General features: G+C 41.2%; 1 protein-coding gene across 2 annotated transcripts in view; it reads right to left on the reverse strand.

Moving 5' to 3' along the window:
* RECK (reversion inducing cysteine rich protein with kazal motifs) overlaps positions 1-17,400 on the reverse strand; it is a 79,440-nt gene extending 62,040 nt beyond the window's left edge. The window contains exons 1-4 of one of the 2 annotated variants that reach the window (XM_060199194.1): positions 17,225-17,400; positions 5,862-5,920; positions 1,473-1,547; positions 529-565 (exon numbers count right to left, since the gene is read on the reverse strand). In XM_060199194.1, coding sequence (XP_060055177.1) covers positions 529-565; positions 1,473-1,547; positions 5,862-5,920; positions 17,225-17,324 — 271 coding nt within the window. In that variant the 5' untranslated portion in view covers positions 17,325-17,400. Of the gene's footprint in view, positions 1-528; positions 566-1,472; positions 1,548-5,861; positions 5,921-8,672; positions 8,692-17,224 lie in introns of those variants that run through there. The other variant, XM_060199195.1, reaches the window with a different exon arrangement.
* Positions 17,401-18,111: the final 711 nt, after the last annotated feature.

Below are 18,111 nucleotides of genomic sequence, written 5' to 3' on the forward strand. Positions count from 1 at the left end.
ATACACCTTAAAAAAAAATGAGCCGAGTCTTTTCGGTCATAAGCAATGTCAGATATATACACTATACCATACTGATTTCTGGCAGTTACCTTATAGAATATTCCATAAATGCTTACAGGATGGAAAGAACAAAAAAGAAGAGTACAGATTAGTCTGTAAGATTATGTTACAGATTTTTACAATCACAAAAAAAGTTAAAAAAAAAAAAAAAGTTCAGAGGCCAGGTAGTGGTGCACCCACTTGAACACTTGTAACCATGTGCAAGGATCCAGGATCAAGACCCCAGTCCCCACCTGGGGGAGGGGAAGCCTCATGAGCAGTGAAGCAGTGCTGCAGGTGTCTCTCTTCCTTTTTACCTCACCCTCTCCTCTCAGTGTCTCTCTGTCCTAGCAAATAAAGGGGGGGGGGTGTAAATCACTGCCAGGGACAGTAGACTCATTGTGCAGGCATTGAGCCCTAGAATAACCCTGGTGGCAAATAAATAAATAAACACAATAAAATTCAAATTGTTATACTTCTATTACTTACCTGGTAAAGACGAATTCATACAACCCCAAATTTCAACCTAAAATGATAACCACCAAAAGGCTTTTATATAGATAACCAGTTTCTAAATAGGACAAATTCATTTCTATAGAAATTATACCCAGTTGATTTGATTATGTTGTACCTATACCATGGCTCTGGAACTACAAGTACCAGTCAAACGTTCAGGAGAAATGGAAAAGGCTGTTTATTCTTTTGCCATCTTTCCACCTAAGAGCACTAAGTCTAGTTATTCAGAATGCTTATGGAATCCCTATTCCAAGCACAAAGACAAAAGTGTTTGTGGAGTAATGAAAGAAAAATCTGTCAAGCAGAACAGTTTGGTCATTAGTTTCTGCCCTTATATAGTGCCCTTCTCTTTCTGCCTAACCATATTTAAGGAGAAGCTGTCATGTGGGCTCATCTCGAGGGTCCATGTGCACTCCAAACACTAAAGGTGACACAAGCATCTGAAACAGAAAGCTACATGATTCACACAAACAGGCAATGCATCTCCAGTACACTATAAAATGGGACGATAGTGATAGTGACTTATCTTCCCTTACTCCAAATCTACTTTTCAAAATCAAAACAGATGATTAAGTTTTTTATTTTTAATTAAATTATCAAAATATAGTAAGTCAAATTCTCCATACCAGATAAATTATCTTTAGTCCTATGTCACAGAATAATAAAAGATAAAATTAAAAAACATTTTAAAATGTTTTTTAAAACATTTTTTATCTTTTAAAAAGATAAAATAAAAAAAAATAAAAAATATTCTATCAATTTATGTAAAATCTCTTTAAAGCACCAGGCTAAATCTAACATCTTACTGCGACCACAAACAATCATATAAATTTTTTTTTTTTGCTAAATCGAACAGTAGTTCATTAGATGAAGCCAAATAGAAAAAAGCTTCCATAATTAAGTTAAACAAGACCTACCATTGTTTCCGGGCAATAATCTGGAGCTCGCTGGAGCAGATGTTTTAGTCGGGATTCACTTTTTGAAGAGAATATCTATTTTTAAAAAAGATGGCATTTTTTTCACATAAAGTGAGAAGTAGTACATTTGCATTATCCTCTAATCTTATCAGTTGTTCAGAACTATTTTCTAACTTTCTGCTATAAATGGAAAATATCTAAACTAAGGTGAAATAGAATTTCTGGAAAAGCTAGATAGTTTGGCAAAAATCAAGAAAGTTCAAACAGTATAAGTCGAGATCTTTGCTACTGACCAAAAGCAAAAACAAACAACAACAGCAAAAATAAAAAACAAAAACAACCAGGCTACCGATATGTTAAGAGTATTAAGAGAAAAAGAAAGAAAACAGGCTGGGTGGAGAATATCTGGCACAGCACACACATAATAGGACTCAGGTTCAAGCCCCCAGCTCCCACCTTCAGGAAGTAAGCTTAACAAGTGGTGAAACAGTACAGCAGGTCTCGGTCTCTCTCTTTCTGTGTCTCTCTGTCTCTTTCTCCCTCCCCCTATCTCCTCCTTTGCTCTCAGTCTCTATCCAAAATAAGTAAATAAATTTAAAAAAAGAAAGAAAACAGAAAAGGAGAAGAAAAAAAAACAACAAAGGAATTTATTCTAAAGTATTATACAAATGGCTTAGTTACCTGACCATTACAAAAAATAAACCATGTCATACTTACTCTTGATATTGATGAATAAATCTGTGAATATGGCATAAATTTCCTCATAAACTAAAGACAGTTTTCAATTCTCTTACCAGACTAACAGGGCTGTATTAATGAAATCAAAGTTTGATGTCATAGGAAATAAAAATCTTTATACCAGATAGACCTTTATGGTCACGTGCAAATAATCAAGACTATAAAATACAGGAGGCTAAGAACCAGTGAAAAATGATCTATCTTCTGTTAGTTTTAGTGGCCATATTTCATTCAACCTACCAAGTACAATTGCTAATTGAAAAGAACTAGAATATCAACATTATGCAGCCCCTAGTGAATTAGTGCATTTAAATAACTGCTAATGTTACAAAAAGAATCAGCCAGACACAATATCATTTGTAAAGACTTGTCAAACAAAACAAACACAAACCCTAACCCGCATCTGATCAAACCTCTGAATCTCTCATACAGTAGCTAGCTATATGTGTAATTATTTAAATTAAAATGGAAATCAACACAAATTGGAGTTTAAAATTAAGTCCCTTAATCTTTCTAATCACTTTTCAAGTGGGGAGAAAATTTTTTTCTGGAAGGTTTTTGACCCATACTTATCTCCTTGATCTATCAGAACTCAACTCTGTTTTCAAACAAGTCTCTTATCTTGAGCAAATGCTCATTTTCGGCACTATCTCACTGACTTCTTCAACTAGCATTCTATCTTTCCCTTTCACTGCATTTTTTCAAAAACTGGTCAATTCATATTCAATGACCAGTCTCTATGAATAAAAGCATGCAAACAACAAAGAGAGGTGAGGCACAATCTCCACATTCAAATAACTTCTAATATAGTTGGAAAGATAACATATAGGAAAAAAACTGAGGTTTTTTTTTTTTTTTGTTTGTTTTGTTTTTTACGTCTAAGATAGCGCAGAATATATTGAACTTAAGGGGGTTGGGGAGAGTGCCCAATGGCTAAGGCATGCACTCGCTATGCACATGCCCCAGGTTCCAACTCCAGCGCCCAAGGTGGGGTTGCCAGAGCAGTAGAGGAAGCTCCGGTGCTGTCGTATCCTCCCTCCCTTTCTTTCTCTTTCTCTCTCTCTCTCTCTCTCTCTCTCTCTCTGTGTCTAAATGGAAGAAAACACAGCCTGGAAGGATCAAATCACACATGTTGAAGCTCTGGTTCCATCATAATTCATTAAAAATGTTTAAAATCCTCACAGTATAACTTCTAGATCCAATACTCTAATCTATCTAGAACTACTTACTGAGACTTCTGAGTGTTAGGCATTACCCTAAGGGGGTGGGGGAAAGGTCGCATAAGCAAAGCAAATAGTAGTCCCTGTTCTAGATGATAGCCCTAAGAGTCTCCTTAAACAAACAAATAAACAAACAAACAAAACCCCTTAACATCTAATTTCTTAATTTGTTGACTATTACTACTACAAGCCCTGCCTTAACTAAATTTAAATTCTAAAAGTTCTAATCTCAAATTTCCATTTTTACATAGTGGTTTTATCTGACAATTCAGCAACTCACTTTCCCATAACCCTCAGAAGTACTATTACTTACTCCAATTCAAAATTTATATGCCACCAGGACCCCAACCTTGCATTATCTAATGTTTACAGAAATAATGACTTGTCACTCCTTTTGTTTTGAGTTTTACCAGAGGTAGCAGTCTAGCCACCTCAACACTACTTACTCCCTCCTGTGACTGGGCTGACTGACCAAGAGTTTGGTAGGGGAAAGTCTGCAGTCTAGTGTGTGTCTGGCAAAAACAAACAAGCAAACAAACAAACAAGCATATAAATAAAAGCCTACGTTCAACATTTGTGTAACTAGTTAGAGAAGTAATATTTGGGGTCCTACCTTGTTCCACTGCTTTATTTCTCAGGGAAGGAAATGCTTTACTAGGGAGACTACAGTATTCAATTAATTTGCTAAGCCACAGGAATTGGACCTTATCCATTACAGATATTTCATAAAAATTATTCACTCTATGTAACAATACAGTGAGGAAAAAAAAAAAAACTAGGGGGAAAAGTCAGGAAAGCAGTACTACCTAAAGCAGCAGTGCTACTTTAAAAACTGCTGTGTGCTGACAACACCAAGGAGTCCTTTTTTTGCTTTTAAAAGTTGTTTTTCTGAGGCTGGGCAGTAGCTGGTTGAGCACACATTACCATGAGCAAGGACCTGGGTTCAAGCCCCCACTCCCCATCTACAGAGGATATGTTTTACAAGTGTTGAAGCAAGTCTGCAGGTATCTCTTTCTCTCACCCTGTCTTCTCTTCTCTCAATTTCTCTCTGTCCTATCAAACAAAATATAAACAGACAACACACAAAAGGAATAAATGGCCACTGGGAGCAGTGAATTCATAGTGTTAGCGCTGAGCCCCAGTAATATCCCTAGTGGCAAAACAAATAAAAACCTGCTACCCTGGCAGTAAGTTTACAGAAAAATTAATTTGATAAAGTTTCAACATGTCACTAGGTGCTTTAGAAATCAATAAGATGAACTGAGTCATTATTGTTTCATAATTAGAGTAACTTGCAAACATTTTCCAAATTCACAGTACTATTTGAGAGAGATTTTAATTCCAGTTGGGTAGCACTTTCGGTTTTAGGACAAAATCCAAGTCATTATTTGAAAAGTTCCCCGAGTGATGAGTGAAGCTATTCATCCTCAAATGTTAAGACCTAGATGTTAAGCCAAGATGATAAAAAGAAAGACTTTATAAACAGCTTTTATTGGTAAAACTGGCTTAAAAAAATTAGCCATAAAAATTCAGACCCAGGGTAGGGGAGATAGCATAATGTAAAGAGACCCTCATGCCTGAGGCTCAGGCTCCCAAGTCCCAGATTCAATCCCCTGCACCACCATAAGCCTGAACTGAGCAATGCTCTGCTGAAAACAAAGAAACTCTCATGCCTGAGGCTTTAAAGTTCCAGGTTCAATCTCTGGCCCACCAAAAGTCAGAGCTGAGCAGTGCTCTCTCTGGTCAAATAGATAGATAGACAGACAGACAGACAGATAAATAAATAAATTAGTACAGACCTGCAGAAAGTCTCAAAAGTATACAATGAATACTTTTTTTTTTTTCTTTCACCAGAGCACTGCTTAGCTCTGGCTTATGGTGGTACAGGGGACTGATCCTAGGACTTCGAAGTCTCAGGCAAGAGAGTCTCTTTGCATAACCATTATTTTTTCCAGAGACCTGCTCAGCTCTGATGCACAGTGGTGCTGGGGACTGAACTTGGAGTCTCCGAGCCTCAAGGAATGAAAGTCTGCTGCATAAACCACTGTGTATCAACTATCTTCTCAACCCAGTTGTGTCTCCTTGGTTTCCTTTGATCTGGAAGTTTCTTAACTTTCATTTTTACAACACTGATATCTTTGATGAGTACAAGCTGTTGTTTTGAAGAACAATCCTCAGTTCGGGCCTGCCCTATTTTTTCCTCATGATTTAGGTTATGTACTGTAGACAGGGATCCTACAGAGAAGATACTGTATTCCTTTCCAGTGCATCTTATCAGCAAACACCAGTAAGTCTGCTCCATTACTGGTGATATGCACTCTGATCGCACGGCTAAGGTGCTGTCATACTTTCCCCAAAATAACGGTATTTAATAAACAGTTACATAACCAAGTTACATAAATGAAAAACTTCTATAGCTGTATAAGCTTACCTGTTCACATACATCACGGCACATCTGGTTATCTTTTGAATGATTACAACACAATGCACCTAGGAGGAAAACAAACATGCCGTTAAACAAGATGATTAATCAGTAACACAAAACTATCAATGGACTTTTTTTCCCTTAAATTTCAACACACCTTTACCACTCTCCCATTATAAGTCAAGAACACTATGTCTGAGGACATGGGCTCTGCCCTCAAGAAGCCGGTAGTCCAACAGAGTAGACAGATGCTCACATAACTGTTATATACAGTGGTGGGCTTTCTCTGTGTTAGAGTATCACTAAGCCCACTTCATGCATTACCTCAATAAATCTTTAGAAGTACCATATGGACTAAATTCTGTCATATCAATAATATAAGGAACAATGATAAAAAAAAAAAAGATAGTGACTTTTGTTTTGAACATACTGAGTATGAGGTTCCAACAGAACATCAAGATGGGATATAAAGTGAGATATAAAAGGCAGAAAACCAAGCTTGGTACAGGTAGAGTAAGCATATAAAGAGGCAAATGTGGAAATCGTCAGCGTAAAGACAGTATCTGAAATGAATGGCACTGGAGTTTCTAGAGAGAAGTATACATGGGGGGGGGGGTAGCATAATGGTTATGCAAAGAGAGTCTCATGCCAGAGGTTCCGAAGTCTCAGGTTCAATTTCCCACAAAATGTAAGACATAGCTGAGCAGAGCTCTGGTTAAAAAAAAAGAAAAAAGAAAAAAGAAAGAGAGATAAGTATACACAGCATCCAAATTCTAAAGGACAATATCTGAGAAATGTGAAAGATCTATGCTATAAAAGAGGGCAGTTAGTGACGAGAGAGTGGCCTCATTCAAGATTTTTAGGAGGAATTGGTTTCATACAGCAGAAGAGTCAGGTTAGACTGAAGACTCAATAAAGCGAATGGATCTACTGTGTGAGGTCAGACACTGGAACGTCACAAGACACTTTGTGTGGAGCTAGTAGAGGTGAACGACACTAAGAAGTCAGCCAGAAGTGAGGAAGTCATACAACAAATATAAGCTCAGTAGAAGTATGTTAGTGATGGGAGGAAGGAGATGCAAGGTCAAGGAGAAGCTTTGGACTCTCATTTTAAAGTGGTTTTTGTTGCTGGTTTCTAGGAGGAAGACTGAGTAGTACAAGTGTCTGTTATTCTAGAGCAAGGTGCCTTCACAGCCTTAACTAGATAGTTTCAGTATGGAAACTGGCCATGTCAGAAAGGTCAGTCGCAGTGTTAGAGGGTTGGAGCTTTGACACATGATGATCTCTCTACCTCTAGCAGCAAGAATGGTGTATGTGCGTGTGTGTGTGCGCGTGTGTGTGTGGGGGGGAGCAGAGGAGCTAGAGACTGACTGCAATCACATGGCCAGTAATCCAGACCATCATGTCCATGTTATGGTGCTCCAATAAATACTCTATATAATCAGTGCTCGCTGGGCTTTCCTAGATGGTGAAGACAGTGATGTCTCACTGGGCCGTGAGGTTACAGAAGCCCTTTGTGTCCTCCAGACCTTGTTGTGTGCATCCGTTTTACTAGTCTTTCTGATTTGGATCCACCATACTGAAACTGTGAAATTGTAATTGTAGATATCGCGTGGCAGTGCCTTCTAGGGATTATTCTAGTGAATTACCAGTGTGTGGAGTCTGACTGGACTGACAATGCCCTTTAAGTTATAGGGTCTGTTCTAACACTGAATAGTGCCACAAATTAACTGTCACTACTCCCAGTTGGGGTTGAAATAATAAAGAAACAAGATGACTACTGGAAAGAGATACAGTTTATACTCTGACTTTATCCAGGTAACAGTGGTGGGGGAATGAAGTCTAGACGAGGAAAAAACATAAACACACAATGACAGATTAGAAAAGGAAATGGACAGTCTTTGTTTTCTCAATGAAACAGAGATTAGGTCTGGAAACAAAAAGGTTTGGAATGGGGTTGGGGAGGGGCCAGGCAGTGGCACACCCAACAGAGCACACACATATCACAATGCACAGGGACTGGGGTTCTAGCCCCCTTGTCCCCATCTGCTGGGGAGAAGCGGAACAGAAGTTTTACAGTGTCTTTTTCTCTCTCCTTCCCTCCCTTTTCCCTCTTGATTTCTCTGTCTCTGTCCAATCAGTCAATCAATTAATTTTTAAAAAGTAATGGGGTTGGGAATTGAGTTGACATTGCTAGAGGTCTGGAACAACTACTTTGGAGAACACAGAAAGAAGGCAACTGTAAGAGATGTTTTTTTGAGATGTTAATATCTATTTTTAATGATATTATTTCATTAGCAAATAAACTAGAGGATGAAAGGTTTTAAAGATACTAATATTTTCCTAACCTCATTAGAATGAGGAGAACTGGTCGGGGGTAAAGAGTTCTTATGTATGATAATGACTGGAAAGCGTCCTGAAAGGGCAAACCTCTTTCCACTGTTTTCCAATACAAAGGTCATATGTGGCCAGTAAACCTCGCTGATATCAGTGAAGATAACTCAGGATAACATATGGTCCCAATAAGCATAGGCTTAGCAAGAAGCAAACATCAGGCCGATGAGTCTGATTTGAGCCTAGGGATTTCTGAAAAAGTTTCTTGGAGTAAATGTTTGTTGGAACAGAAATCATATTAAAAGACATGACAGTTAAAACTCTAGTAGTGAAGAGTCTTCTTAAAACTATATATTTTTTTTTCTATTTAGTGGCAAAGGTGAAATTTATAGGGGAATAAGCCCCAAAGTCAATTTTTCAAATGCTTTCTTCATTAGAAAAACCCAAAATATGGAAAAGAAGAAAAACTGTCTATATGCTTACTTTCCTGCCAGAACTTGGGTTGACATTTTGCTTATTTCCTTCTCTTCTTCCAAAAGCCTGAGAGTTCTAAGAAAAAGAGATTAAAGAGGACAACCCAGACTTCTCCCTTCTCCCTCCCCACCATGCATTCCTCTGTAATAGCACATTTCCTTCTTTTAAAGAAGTGTCACCATTCATGGACAGGCACAGAATGCTCCTTCACGTTTTCCATACTCTATTCTCAGCTCTCACCATTACTGTATATGTGCACATTTTTCTTTCTTTGAAACAAGAACTCACTAGGACCTTTGGCACCACATATTTACAAACAGACATCAGTTCATTTGTCTTCATGAAGAGGGGGAAAGGAATTCAAGTGTAATTAGTGTGACAATGAGAGGTCTTTAGTTTTTAGAGCTATTAAATGGATTAACTGGGTCATTCAACTATTATACAGTACAAAAACCACGCTGAGGTCTAACATTCTCTATAAGTGAAGACAGTGAGCTATAGAAATATTTTGTTTTTAAAATTTGATTCTAATACATTATTTAAGAAAAACGGCTTAAAACTCCACTTATTCTCAGAAAAATGGAATTGATTAAGAGATACAGTTCTAAGTAAAACTTGATATCAACATGATGAAAATAAAAATGAGTCATATTTCAAATTCTTACTCCAAGAATTTGCAATTAAAAACTCAGTAAAGCAAACTGATTGCTAAAGGTCATGTATATAGAGTTTAAGAAGGCTATCGAGTCTAGAAATATGCAAGCATAATTATCCAATAATTAGAAACATCAAGGTTTGGCTGCTGGTGTGATCGCATGTGTACTAAAGACAGGCAGGTGAGCAGGAAGCCTGGAGTGCAGCCACAAACTGCAGAGAAATGTAACTTCTGAGACCAATTAGCATAAAAAACAAGTAAATAAACCCACACCCTAATCTAAAACTAAAAAAGAGTCATGAAATTATAGGATTTTTGAAGTTAAAACAGGATTTTGCCACAGAAGCCTACTAAAAGTTGTAATTCAATTTAGTCAATGAAAAGCCATTCTTGCTTTCTTTTCTAAAAGAAAATAAAGTTACCCTCTAATGCTTTCTTAAAGAAATACTAAAACAGAACAGATATATTCCATACTATTAAGAGGGGAAAAGCTACTATGAAGAAAATTTTTTTAAAAGGTAGGTTATTAAATCTGACTTTTATTTTTGTCATTTATATGAAATTTCACTTGAAATGAAATTTTATTTTTTAAATAATCTGAAAAATATACCAAGTATTCCTAGCTTCTTAAAATCCCTATTCTCACCTTAAAAATCCCTATTCTCATCTGCTCTATTCTACTTTCTGGTTCTGGTTTATCAAATATTTTGTTCTGCTTTATATCTTAACTGTCTTTCAGACACCAAGTTGCAGATACTACTATGATTCCATCCTGATTTCCCTGGGCAGACGACCTCACCAATGTGTCTTGGACCCTCACCTCTCCGGAGCCCTAAGCCACTAGGGAAAGACAGACACAGGCTAGAGGTATGGATCCACCTGCCATCATCCATGTTCAGTGGGGAAGCAATTACAAAAACCAGAACTCCCACCTTCTGCATCCCAAAATTTTGGTCCATCCTCCCAGAGGGGAGAAGCGATAGGGAGAAGAGGGACATAAGGCTCTGAACTCCTATGCCATCAGGATCTGGAGAGAGAAGAGGGAAAAAGAAAAGACATTTGGAAGTAGTAAGAGGTGTAGGTGTGATTTAGAAAGGAAGAGAAAGCAAGACCATAGAAAAAAATGGGCAAAAAGGCAGATCGATGGATAGATAGAGAGACAGAGAAAGAAATAATAATCAGCCCCTATCTGTGAGCTTGGAAGAACCACCAGTTTCCAGTGGAGGGAATGGGGAATAGAACTCTGGTGTTGGGAATGGTGTGGGACTGTGCCCCTGTTACCTTGCAGACCAGTATTGAATCACTAGAATAAAATAGTCTGAAAAATAACCAATGTCTTAAAAATGTTTGACTGACAACTGCAGCTTTAACTTACAAATGTGTCATTGTAATTGTCACATTTATCTCCCTAAAATATGTCTATGTCCATAACATATACATATATACACACACACGGTCATCAGGAAGAGTTAAAGGGTGGACATGAGCACCCATGGACCCACCATGTCCACTTGACATTTCTAGCATCTTGTCCTACTGCTCACAGCTGTCTTATTTATTCTCTTTTGTTGCCCTTGTTTTATTGTTGTCGTTATTATTGTTGTTGTTACTGATGTCATTGTTGTTGGGTAGGACAGAGAGAAATGGAGAGAGGAGGGGAAGACAGAGAGGGGGAGAGAAAGATAGACACCTGCAGACCTGCTTCACTGCCTGTGAAGCGACTCCCCCGCAGGTGGGGAGCCGGGGGCTCGAACCGGAATCCTTGGGTTCTTGCACCCGCTCACTTATCCAGCTACCGCCAGACTCCCCAAGCTGTCTTTATTTTCCTCAGTCATTAGCAAGTGGCATTCTTTACTGCTTGCCTCACACTGCACTGCTGCAAGTGTCCGTTTTCTTCACCCGATTCAATTACAATGATTGTCAAACCGTTTCCATGGCACTTTTCTAATCAAGGGTCTACAATGACTTTCGATTATTCCAACTCTAAAATTTTTGAGTCTTCTTATCTTCCCCTCTTGAAACTTCTGTTACTTTTAAATAAGAACCATGCACATGAACCTTGGCTATTGCCTGCCTGAAAGGCCCAATGCCTGTCCTAGCCTAAATCCCATACAGCTTTCAAGACTTAAGTTCCATCTCAGTTCTTTGGGAGTATTTTTCTCCTACAACTCCAAGCCATGTTAACTTTCTGGCTATTTCAGGTGTTTCTAGTCTAGTCAGAACTGGACATTGCAGCACTCCATTATTCTCTAACCACTCCCTGTATGCATGCTCCTATGGGATCTTTAGGTTAACTATAAGCCTCTTGTACCTATTTACAAGAGAGCTCAGCTCTAAACGTCTGTTCATTTGTTAGTAAGCAATAATTTCCTAGTTACACATGTCTTTTTATTAGGAAAAGTTTAATGCCCTATTTCTTTCTTCTTCTTCTTTTTTTTTTTTTTTGGTATCTTTATTATTTGACAGAGACAGTCAGACATTGAGAGGAAAGGGGAACTACAGAGCAAGAGAGACACACCTACAACACTGATTCACCACTTGTGAAGCTTTCCCCCTGCAGGTGGGGTCTAGGGTCTCGAACCTGGGTGCTTGCACACTGCAAAGTGTGAGCTCAACCAAGTGCGTCACCATCCGGTCCCAATGCCCCATTTTAACACCACATTTTACAATGACCAACCCACAGTCTAGCAAACATCACAAGCTGTTGTTGGTCCAAGTCAAAGACAAAGCAGACTTAATCATACACTCAGACGCAGAGGTATGTCTTACAGCTGGTGCTATCTGTGTGCTTTGCAGACTTGTCATACTACATGCTATATGCTTGACTAAATCACATTTTTTCAGCTACGTTCTTCTAATTCAGAATATAAGTGGATAGGCACACATTTTGGAGTGATTATTAATGCCTGAGCTTTGCACTAAATCAAAAACCTTAAGAAGGCAGAGATCATGTCTGTTTTTGCCTCTAGCTAGTGGCTGTCCTGGTGTCTAGAACAAATAACTGCTGAATGAATTACTGACAGGAATGAAATTTCATTCATTAAGCTATAGGCCTAGGGTAGTTGTTCCTAACATCCATCTTGATCATACACAAAAAGAAACTTGATTCTTTGCCTTGCCAACCTTTCTGTAACCTGCTCTTTCCTATCTCCCACTACACAGCAAATGGCATATCTTATAAGTTGCTCAATGTAAAAAATCTACAAGCAATCTTTAGTTCCACTTCTTACTTCTTGAATAGCTCTTCTTCTAGCTCCACATTTTGAAATCACCAATAGTTCTTGCTTGAACTGCTGTTATAAGATGGATTTATGGCCACCTTACTTCTATACACTATAATCACTTTAAAGAATATTTATTAAAGAAAACACCTATTACTTAAAAGTATCTTGGTTTCTAGCACTCTGGAACATGGGATGCTGGGGACTGAATTCTAGACCTCGTGCTTACAGGTCCAGGGCTTTAGCCACTGCACCACCTTCTGGGCCTTGAAATCCAGTCTCTGAGGTTTTTTTGTTTTTTTTTTTTGCAAGGTTCATATGCCTAGCTCTGGCCTGTTTGCTTGCTTACTGTGTTGCAGCCATTCACACCTTCTATTCCTTCTTGCTTTAGGGCCTCTGCACTTCCCAACCCCGATTCCATCCATCTTTCTTAAGGACAGTCTTGAGAGCTCAGTTTTGAGCTTTGCTTTCTCACAGACACTTCTCTAGTCATCAATAGAACCACTTCTCCTCTACTCACACAAGTCTGTTATGATTTTGTCTCCTTCACAGCAATACTTACCACCACCAGACATGATTTCATTTATCTATTACTGTCTATCTCTCCTCCAGCAGAATGTAAGCTTCCTGAGTGTAGCAAGCCTGACCTACAGAAGTGTTTGACATGAAGTAAGCACTCAATATTTTTTTTAATAAACCACTCCTTGTAGTATGTTCTACTCTTGTAAAAATCCCACTTATAAAGACCACCTCCTCAATGTCATTCCGCTTTCTCCTATAATGGACACACAATGAAATAACATTTCAATCCATGAATATATAAGACAGGACTTGGAGCAGCCGGTCAGAGACACAGTCCTATCTGGTCTGGTACCCACCCTAACTCGTTCTACAGTCTGGGCAGGCCACAGTACTCCTTTGGAAAGAGAATCTGCTTCTTATTACTATCCTTCAGATAGGCTTTGTTTTTCTAACTTAAAATTCATTACATTCTTTTTCAGGATTCTAGGCTGACTATTACACAATTCCTTAAATGTCAACTTATTGAAACCTAGCCCTTAATGTTACATCTTTCCCTCTTTTGTACAATTTACAAAAACAGCTTAAATAGAAACAGAACTACTTTCAGGAGCCAGGACATACAGATCCTGAGACTGTGTGTCCTACAAAGGGAACATCAGAGGTGGAGATGGGTAGCACAGGGTTAGGAAAGTGTACGGGGTAGGAAGAGCAGCACTACTCTTAATGCAAAGGCTGTGGTCAAACTTTACAAGAGATAATAATCATTCAGCAAGCATTACCACTCCTTCACCTCCCCAGGAATAAGAATGGAGATCCCTAAGGCAGAACAGATAAGATTTGCAAAGCTTTACACCAGGAGACAGGACAGGGAAGGGAAAGAAAACGGTCTGAGCCAGAATACAAACAAAACTTTTATTGAAGTACAATCGAACATTGTAGTCTCAATTTTTGTTTAGGATTGAAGAACATTTTCCACATTTTCTACAGATCCACAGTGGAAGCTTTTGTCCATTATACTACTCCATGTTCTTTATGCAAGGGATAAGGCAATATGTGCATTCTAGAATTAGTACAAGGGAAAAGTCTCATTCTCAGAGCAAACCCAGAATTGCTCTTTTTTTTTTTTTAATCAAATAATGCAAACTGTGTGCTGTCATGGGCTCTGAGAGCTGGAAGGGCCCCAGTCCAGCATTTTCTAAAGCAAATTTTAAGTGTTAGAAAGGAAAAAGTTCCTTTGGCAACACTTCTTTCTGTCAATAGTCTCATTGAGAAAGCATGTTAAGTTTAATTAAGGAGCACATTACAATGAGGTGCCTTCAATCCCTTAGAAACCTACATAAGTGAACCCAAACCTCAGCCTATAATGGCTCAAGGTTAACAGAGTAAAACTAATGGCCAGTGAGGCTTCTCTTTACTGGAGTAGAGGACTTGCCCAAGGGTGGGCCGAGATTCAATACCAGGTACCACACATGCCAGAGCAGTATTCTGGCCAATCTCCCTTTGTTGGAATAAACAAAATAAATCTTAATAAAGAGATCAAAAGCAATCACAATCACCTGACCTATCCCAAACAAGACAACCATGTTAGCTACCACCAAATAATATCCTTGCTTTGTTTCCACCTTTCTTCTATTAAAAAAAAAAAGCCTCCTCTAGATGTCATTTTATTCAAAATGATTTTGCCTCAAATTTCTTTCTTTCTCTTTCTTTTTAAAAATAAAGGTGTAACTGACATAGGTGTTTAAGGTGTACATGATTGGTGAAATGACTGACATAAAAATTTACTCTTTTCACAACTTTTGAATATGTAAAGCTGTATTACTAACTTCATGTACCATTAGTATATATTGTGTTTTCACACTCATATATTTTTTTCATGGCCATCAATTTGTCTTTTAACAATCACATGCCACAAAATTCCTCCTCTTAAAAGTCTACTAGCTGCAACTGTCTAGTCTAGTTATTTACTTTAGTATATTTACTGAATTTTAGAACATGTTCCTCACGCTCCAAAGAACTCTCAGATCTACTAGAAGTTATTTCCCCATTGCTCCCAGGAAATATCTTTTTGTTTTTAACCAAAGAACTCCTTGAACCCTTATTCAAAATCTATTGTGTTTCGTGAATTTAGGAAAGGAGTAGGGTAGACCTTCAGAATACTGAGCTAAGAAAAACAAATCAGAGAAACACAAAACCCATATGATTTCACTGATAAAGAAAGCATGCAAAGGAAGTTAACGGCAATTCTTGGGTAATAACAAAATGGTAGTTACTAGAATGGCAGAGGGGGAGGGGAATGGACAAGTCTGCTAGAAGTCAACTCTAGCGTGGAGAATGGGAACTAGAGACGTCTGGTAGCGATCCCAGTATATACAGGTGTGGAATTACAGGGCTGCATGCCTGGAGCCTACACAGTGTTTTTTTGTTTGTTTGTTTGTTTTTAGTGCTGCTTCAAAAGAAATTTAGTAAACTGCCTCCTGATTCAAAGAGAGATACACAGTGTGCGGTGCTTCCCAAACTTATTTACTAGCTCGCACTTATTTCAGTGCTTACTAAATAAACAGCTCACATGGACAGATGATAACTGCCGTGTGCACTACATAAGTTCAAGTCCGGGGAGCCACCTCAGAGAAGGAAACTCTGGCTCTGTGGTCTCTTTCACTCTCTCTGCCTCTGTCTGAATGAACTAAGTAGGAAATGTTGACAGGAAGGTGTACACACATATACAACTAAGGCTAAAAAACATGTCCTTAACTACTTCCACTCTCCGACCTCCCAAAGGACCACGAGAATGGACAACTAATATTCTATGAACCATAACTTTGATGTGCTTTGTTTAATCTCTAAACTTTAGAAAAATGAGGCCCAGAAAGGAAAACTGAAATAGCCAAGATATACAGCCCGGCATTCCCTTCGCCTTTGATTTCTAATTGACAGCCAAATTAAGAATCCCAAGTTCCTAACAAGTCTCGTCCTAAACTTTGTCTTAAAAAAAAAAACTATATCTATCTACATAGATAGATAGATAGATAGATAGATAGATAGATAGATATAGATCTTAACATTAGAATCGACTTTGAAGCCCTGCTGGGATGAGCTCTGCCCTTCCCAGGTGTCTCTCCCTCCAAAGCAGTGCATTTCACTACTCTGCTCGGCAGCCCAGCCACTTTTTAACGTCTGGAGCAGCTGGAGGGCCAGTGGGATGGACCTGCGTCTCTGCACTTCTGCCTTGAATCCCTAGTATTAGGACTGCCCTGTCCTGTGCACCCCAAGTTCACCCCAAGAGAGAGCTCCGGGAGGGCAGGTGCTGGCATCAGCCCCTCAATCCCTGCACGTGGGAGACAGCCACTAAGCACTGGGAAGCTTCCTATGCACCCCTGGTTTTTAACTCATCTGGAGCAAGACCAAAACTCTCTGCCCGCCCTGAAAAAGTAGGGCTGAAGTCTGCCCCCCACTCCCACCACACTCCCCGCCCGAGCCCAGTGCTGTCTGCAGCTGGATGCCGCTGGGTGCAACTGGGCGCACTGGGTGCAGGGGATGCCGCTGGGTGCAAATGGGTGCACTGGAAGCCGCTGGGTGCAATTGGGTGCACTGGGAGAAATGGGTGCAACCGGGTGCACGGGGTGCAATGGGGGGAATGGGTGCACTGGGTGCAGCTGCATGCCGCTGGGTACACTGGGTGGAAGGGGGGCACTAGGTGCAGCCGCGGGGAGCGGGGGCAGAAGTCGGTTTCCAAGGCTTGGCCCCTTCTCTTCCGAAACGTGAACCTGGCCGCGGTGGCCGCTGCCCGCACGGGGTCAAAGGAACAAGTAACAACCACCCGCCCCAAGGGTGGCGGGGCGGCGGCTGCATCTCCGAAGCGCCCTCCCACCCGGGGCCCGGCCTGGGGGGGCAGAGCAAGGCCTCGAACCCGGGACACCACTCCCAGCTCGGCAGATCGCGGTGAGGGGGAGGGCGAGAGCGGAGAGGCCCGGGGCAGCCCCGGCGCGGCGCCCCCTCCCGCCAGCAGGGGTCCCCCTGCTCCCTCCCTCCTCCCACCCCCGGGGCCGCGGGTCACCGGACGCCGCGGGGTCTGGGGGTCGCGCGCACCCCCGCCCCCGGCGCCGCGCCATCTTGGAGGGCTGAGGCGGCCGCTCCGGACCGCCGCCCCGGCAGTCACTCACCCACGCTGCCCGGGGCCAGGGCCCCCGCCACCTCGGCGACCCTTGCCACGGCCAGGAGAAGCAGCAGCGCGCCACTCAGGGAGGCCCGGACGGTCGCCATGTCCGGGCCGGGCGGGTCCGGAGCCGCGGGATGCTCGGACCCAGCCTGGCCGCCACCGCAGCTCTCGGCGGCCACGCCCCGGCGCCCGGGACCTCCGCTGATTGGCCGAGGGACGCTCAAGCCCCGCCCCCCGGCCGCACGGAGTTTCCAAAAAAAAAAAAAAAAAAAAGCCAGGGGGTGGGGGGGGCGGCAATGGCCCCGACCCCCGGCTCTTTGTTACCGCCCAGCTGTGTGTCTGCTCGGGCCGCGGAGACTCGGAGCCAGCCTTCTCCGGGAGCAAAAGTCAGGGGTGTCGGGACAGGAAGCATCCACAGAACGCCGCTACCCCAGGTCTGCAGGCGGGGTCCCTGAGGCTCAGAGAGGAGCCCGGACCTTCCCAGGATCATCCCAGTAGGTTTGTGCCTGTCGACTGGAACCCAGGGTAAGGCCGAAGCAGAAACCTGCTTCCTTCTGTCATCTCCACAACAGCCTTTCTGTCCAGGGCTGCTTCACACGCCAAGAAAGGCGCGTTGCTGCCCTGGACAAGTCCCCTAAAAATAAATAAATAAACAAAAAAAGTTAAAGGACTCTGGAGTAGACACCACCTTTGCCAAGAGCCCAGGCACAGAGTCAGCACTTGGGCGCAGGTGGCTTGGAAGTTAAGTGCCTTTGGTGCACTACTGGGTTCGGTCTTGTACAGAGAGGAGGAGAGGAGGAATGCTCCTGGACCTAGATAAGAGGGTATCAGGACACAAGGCTGGAGGTAGGGAACTTGAAGGTCAGCCCGAGGTTTTACTTTGAAAGACAA

The sequence above is a fragment of the Erinaceus europaeus genome, chromosome 10 (genome assembly GCF_950295315.1).
Source record: "Erinaceus europaeus chromosome 10, mEriEur2.1, whole genome shotgun sequence".
NCBI classification, from domain to species: domain Eukaryota; kingdom Metazoa; phylum Chordata; class Mammalia; order Eulipotyphla; family Erinaceidae; genus Erinaceus; species Erinaceus europaeus.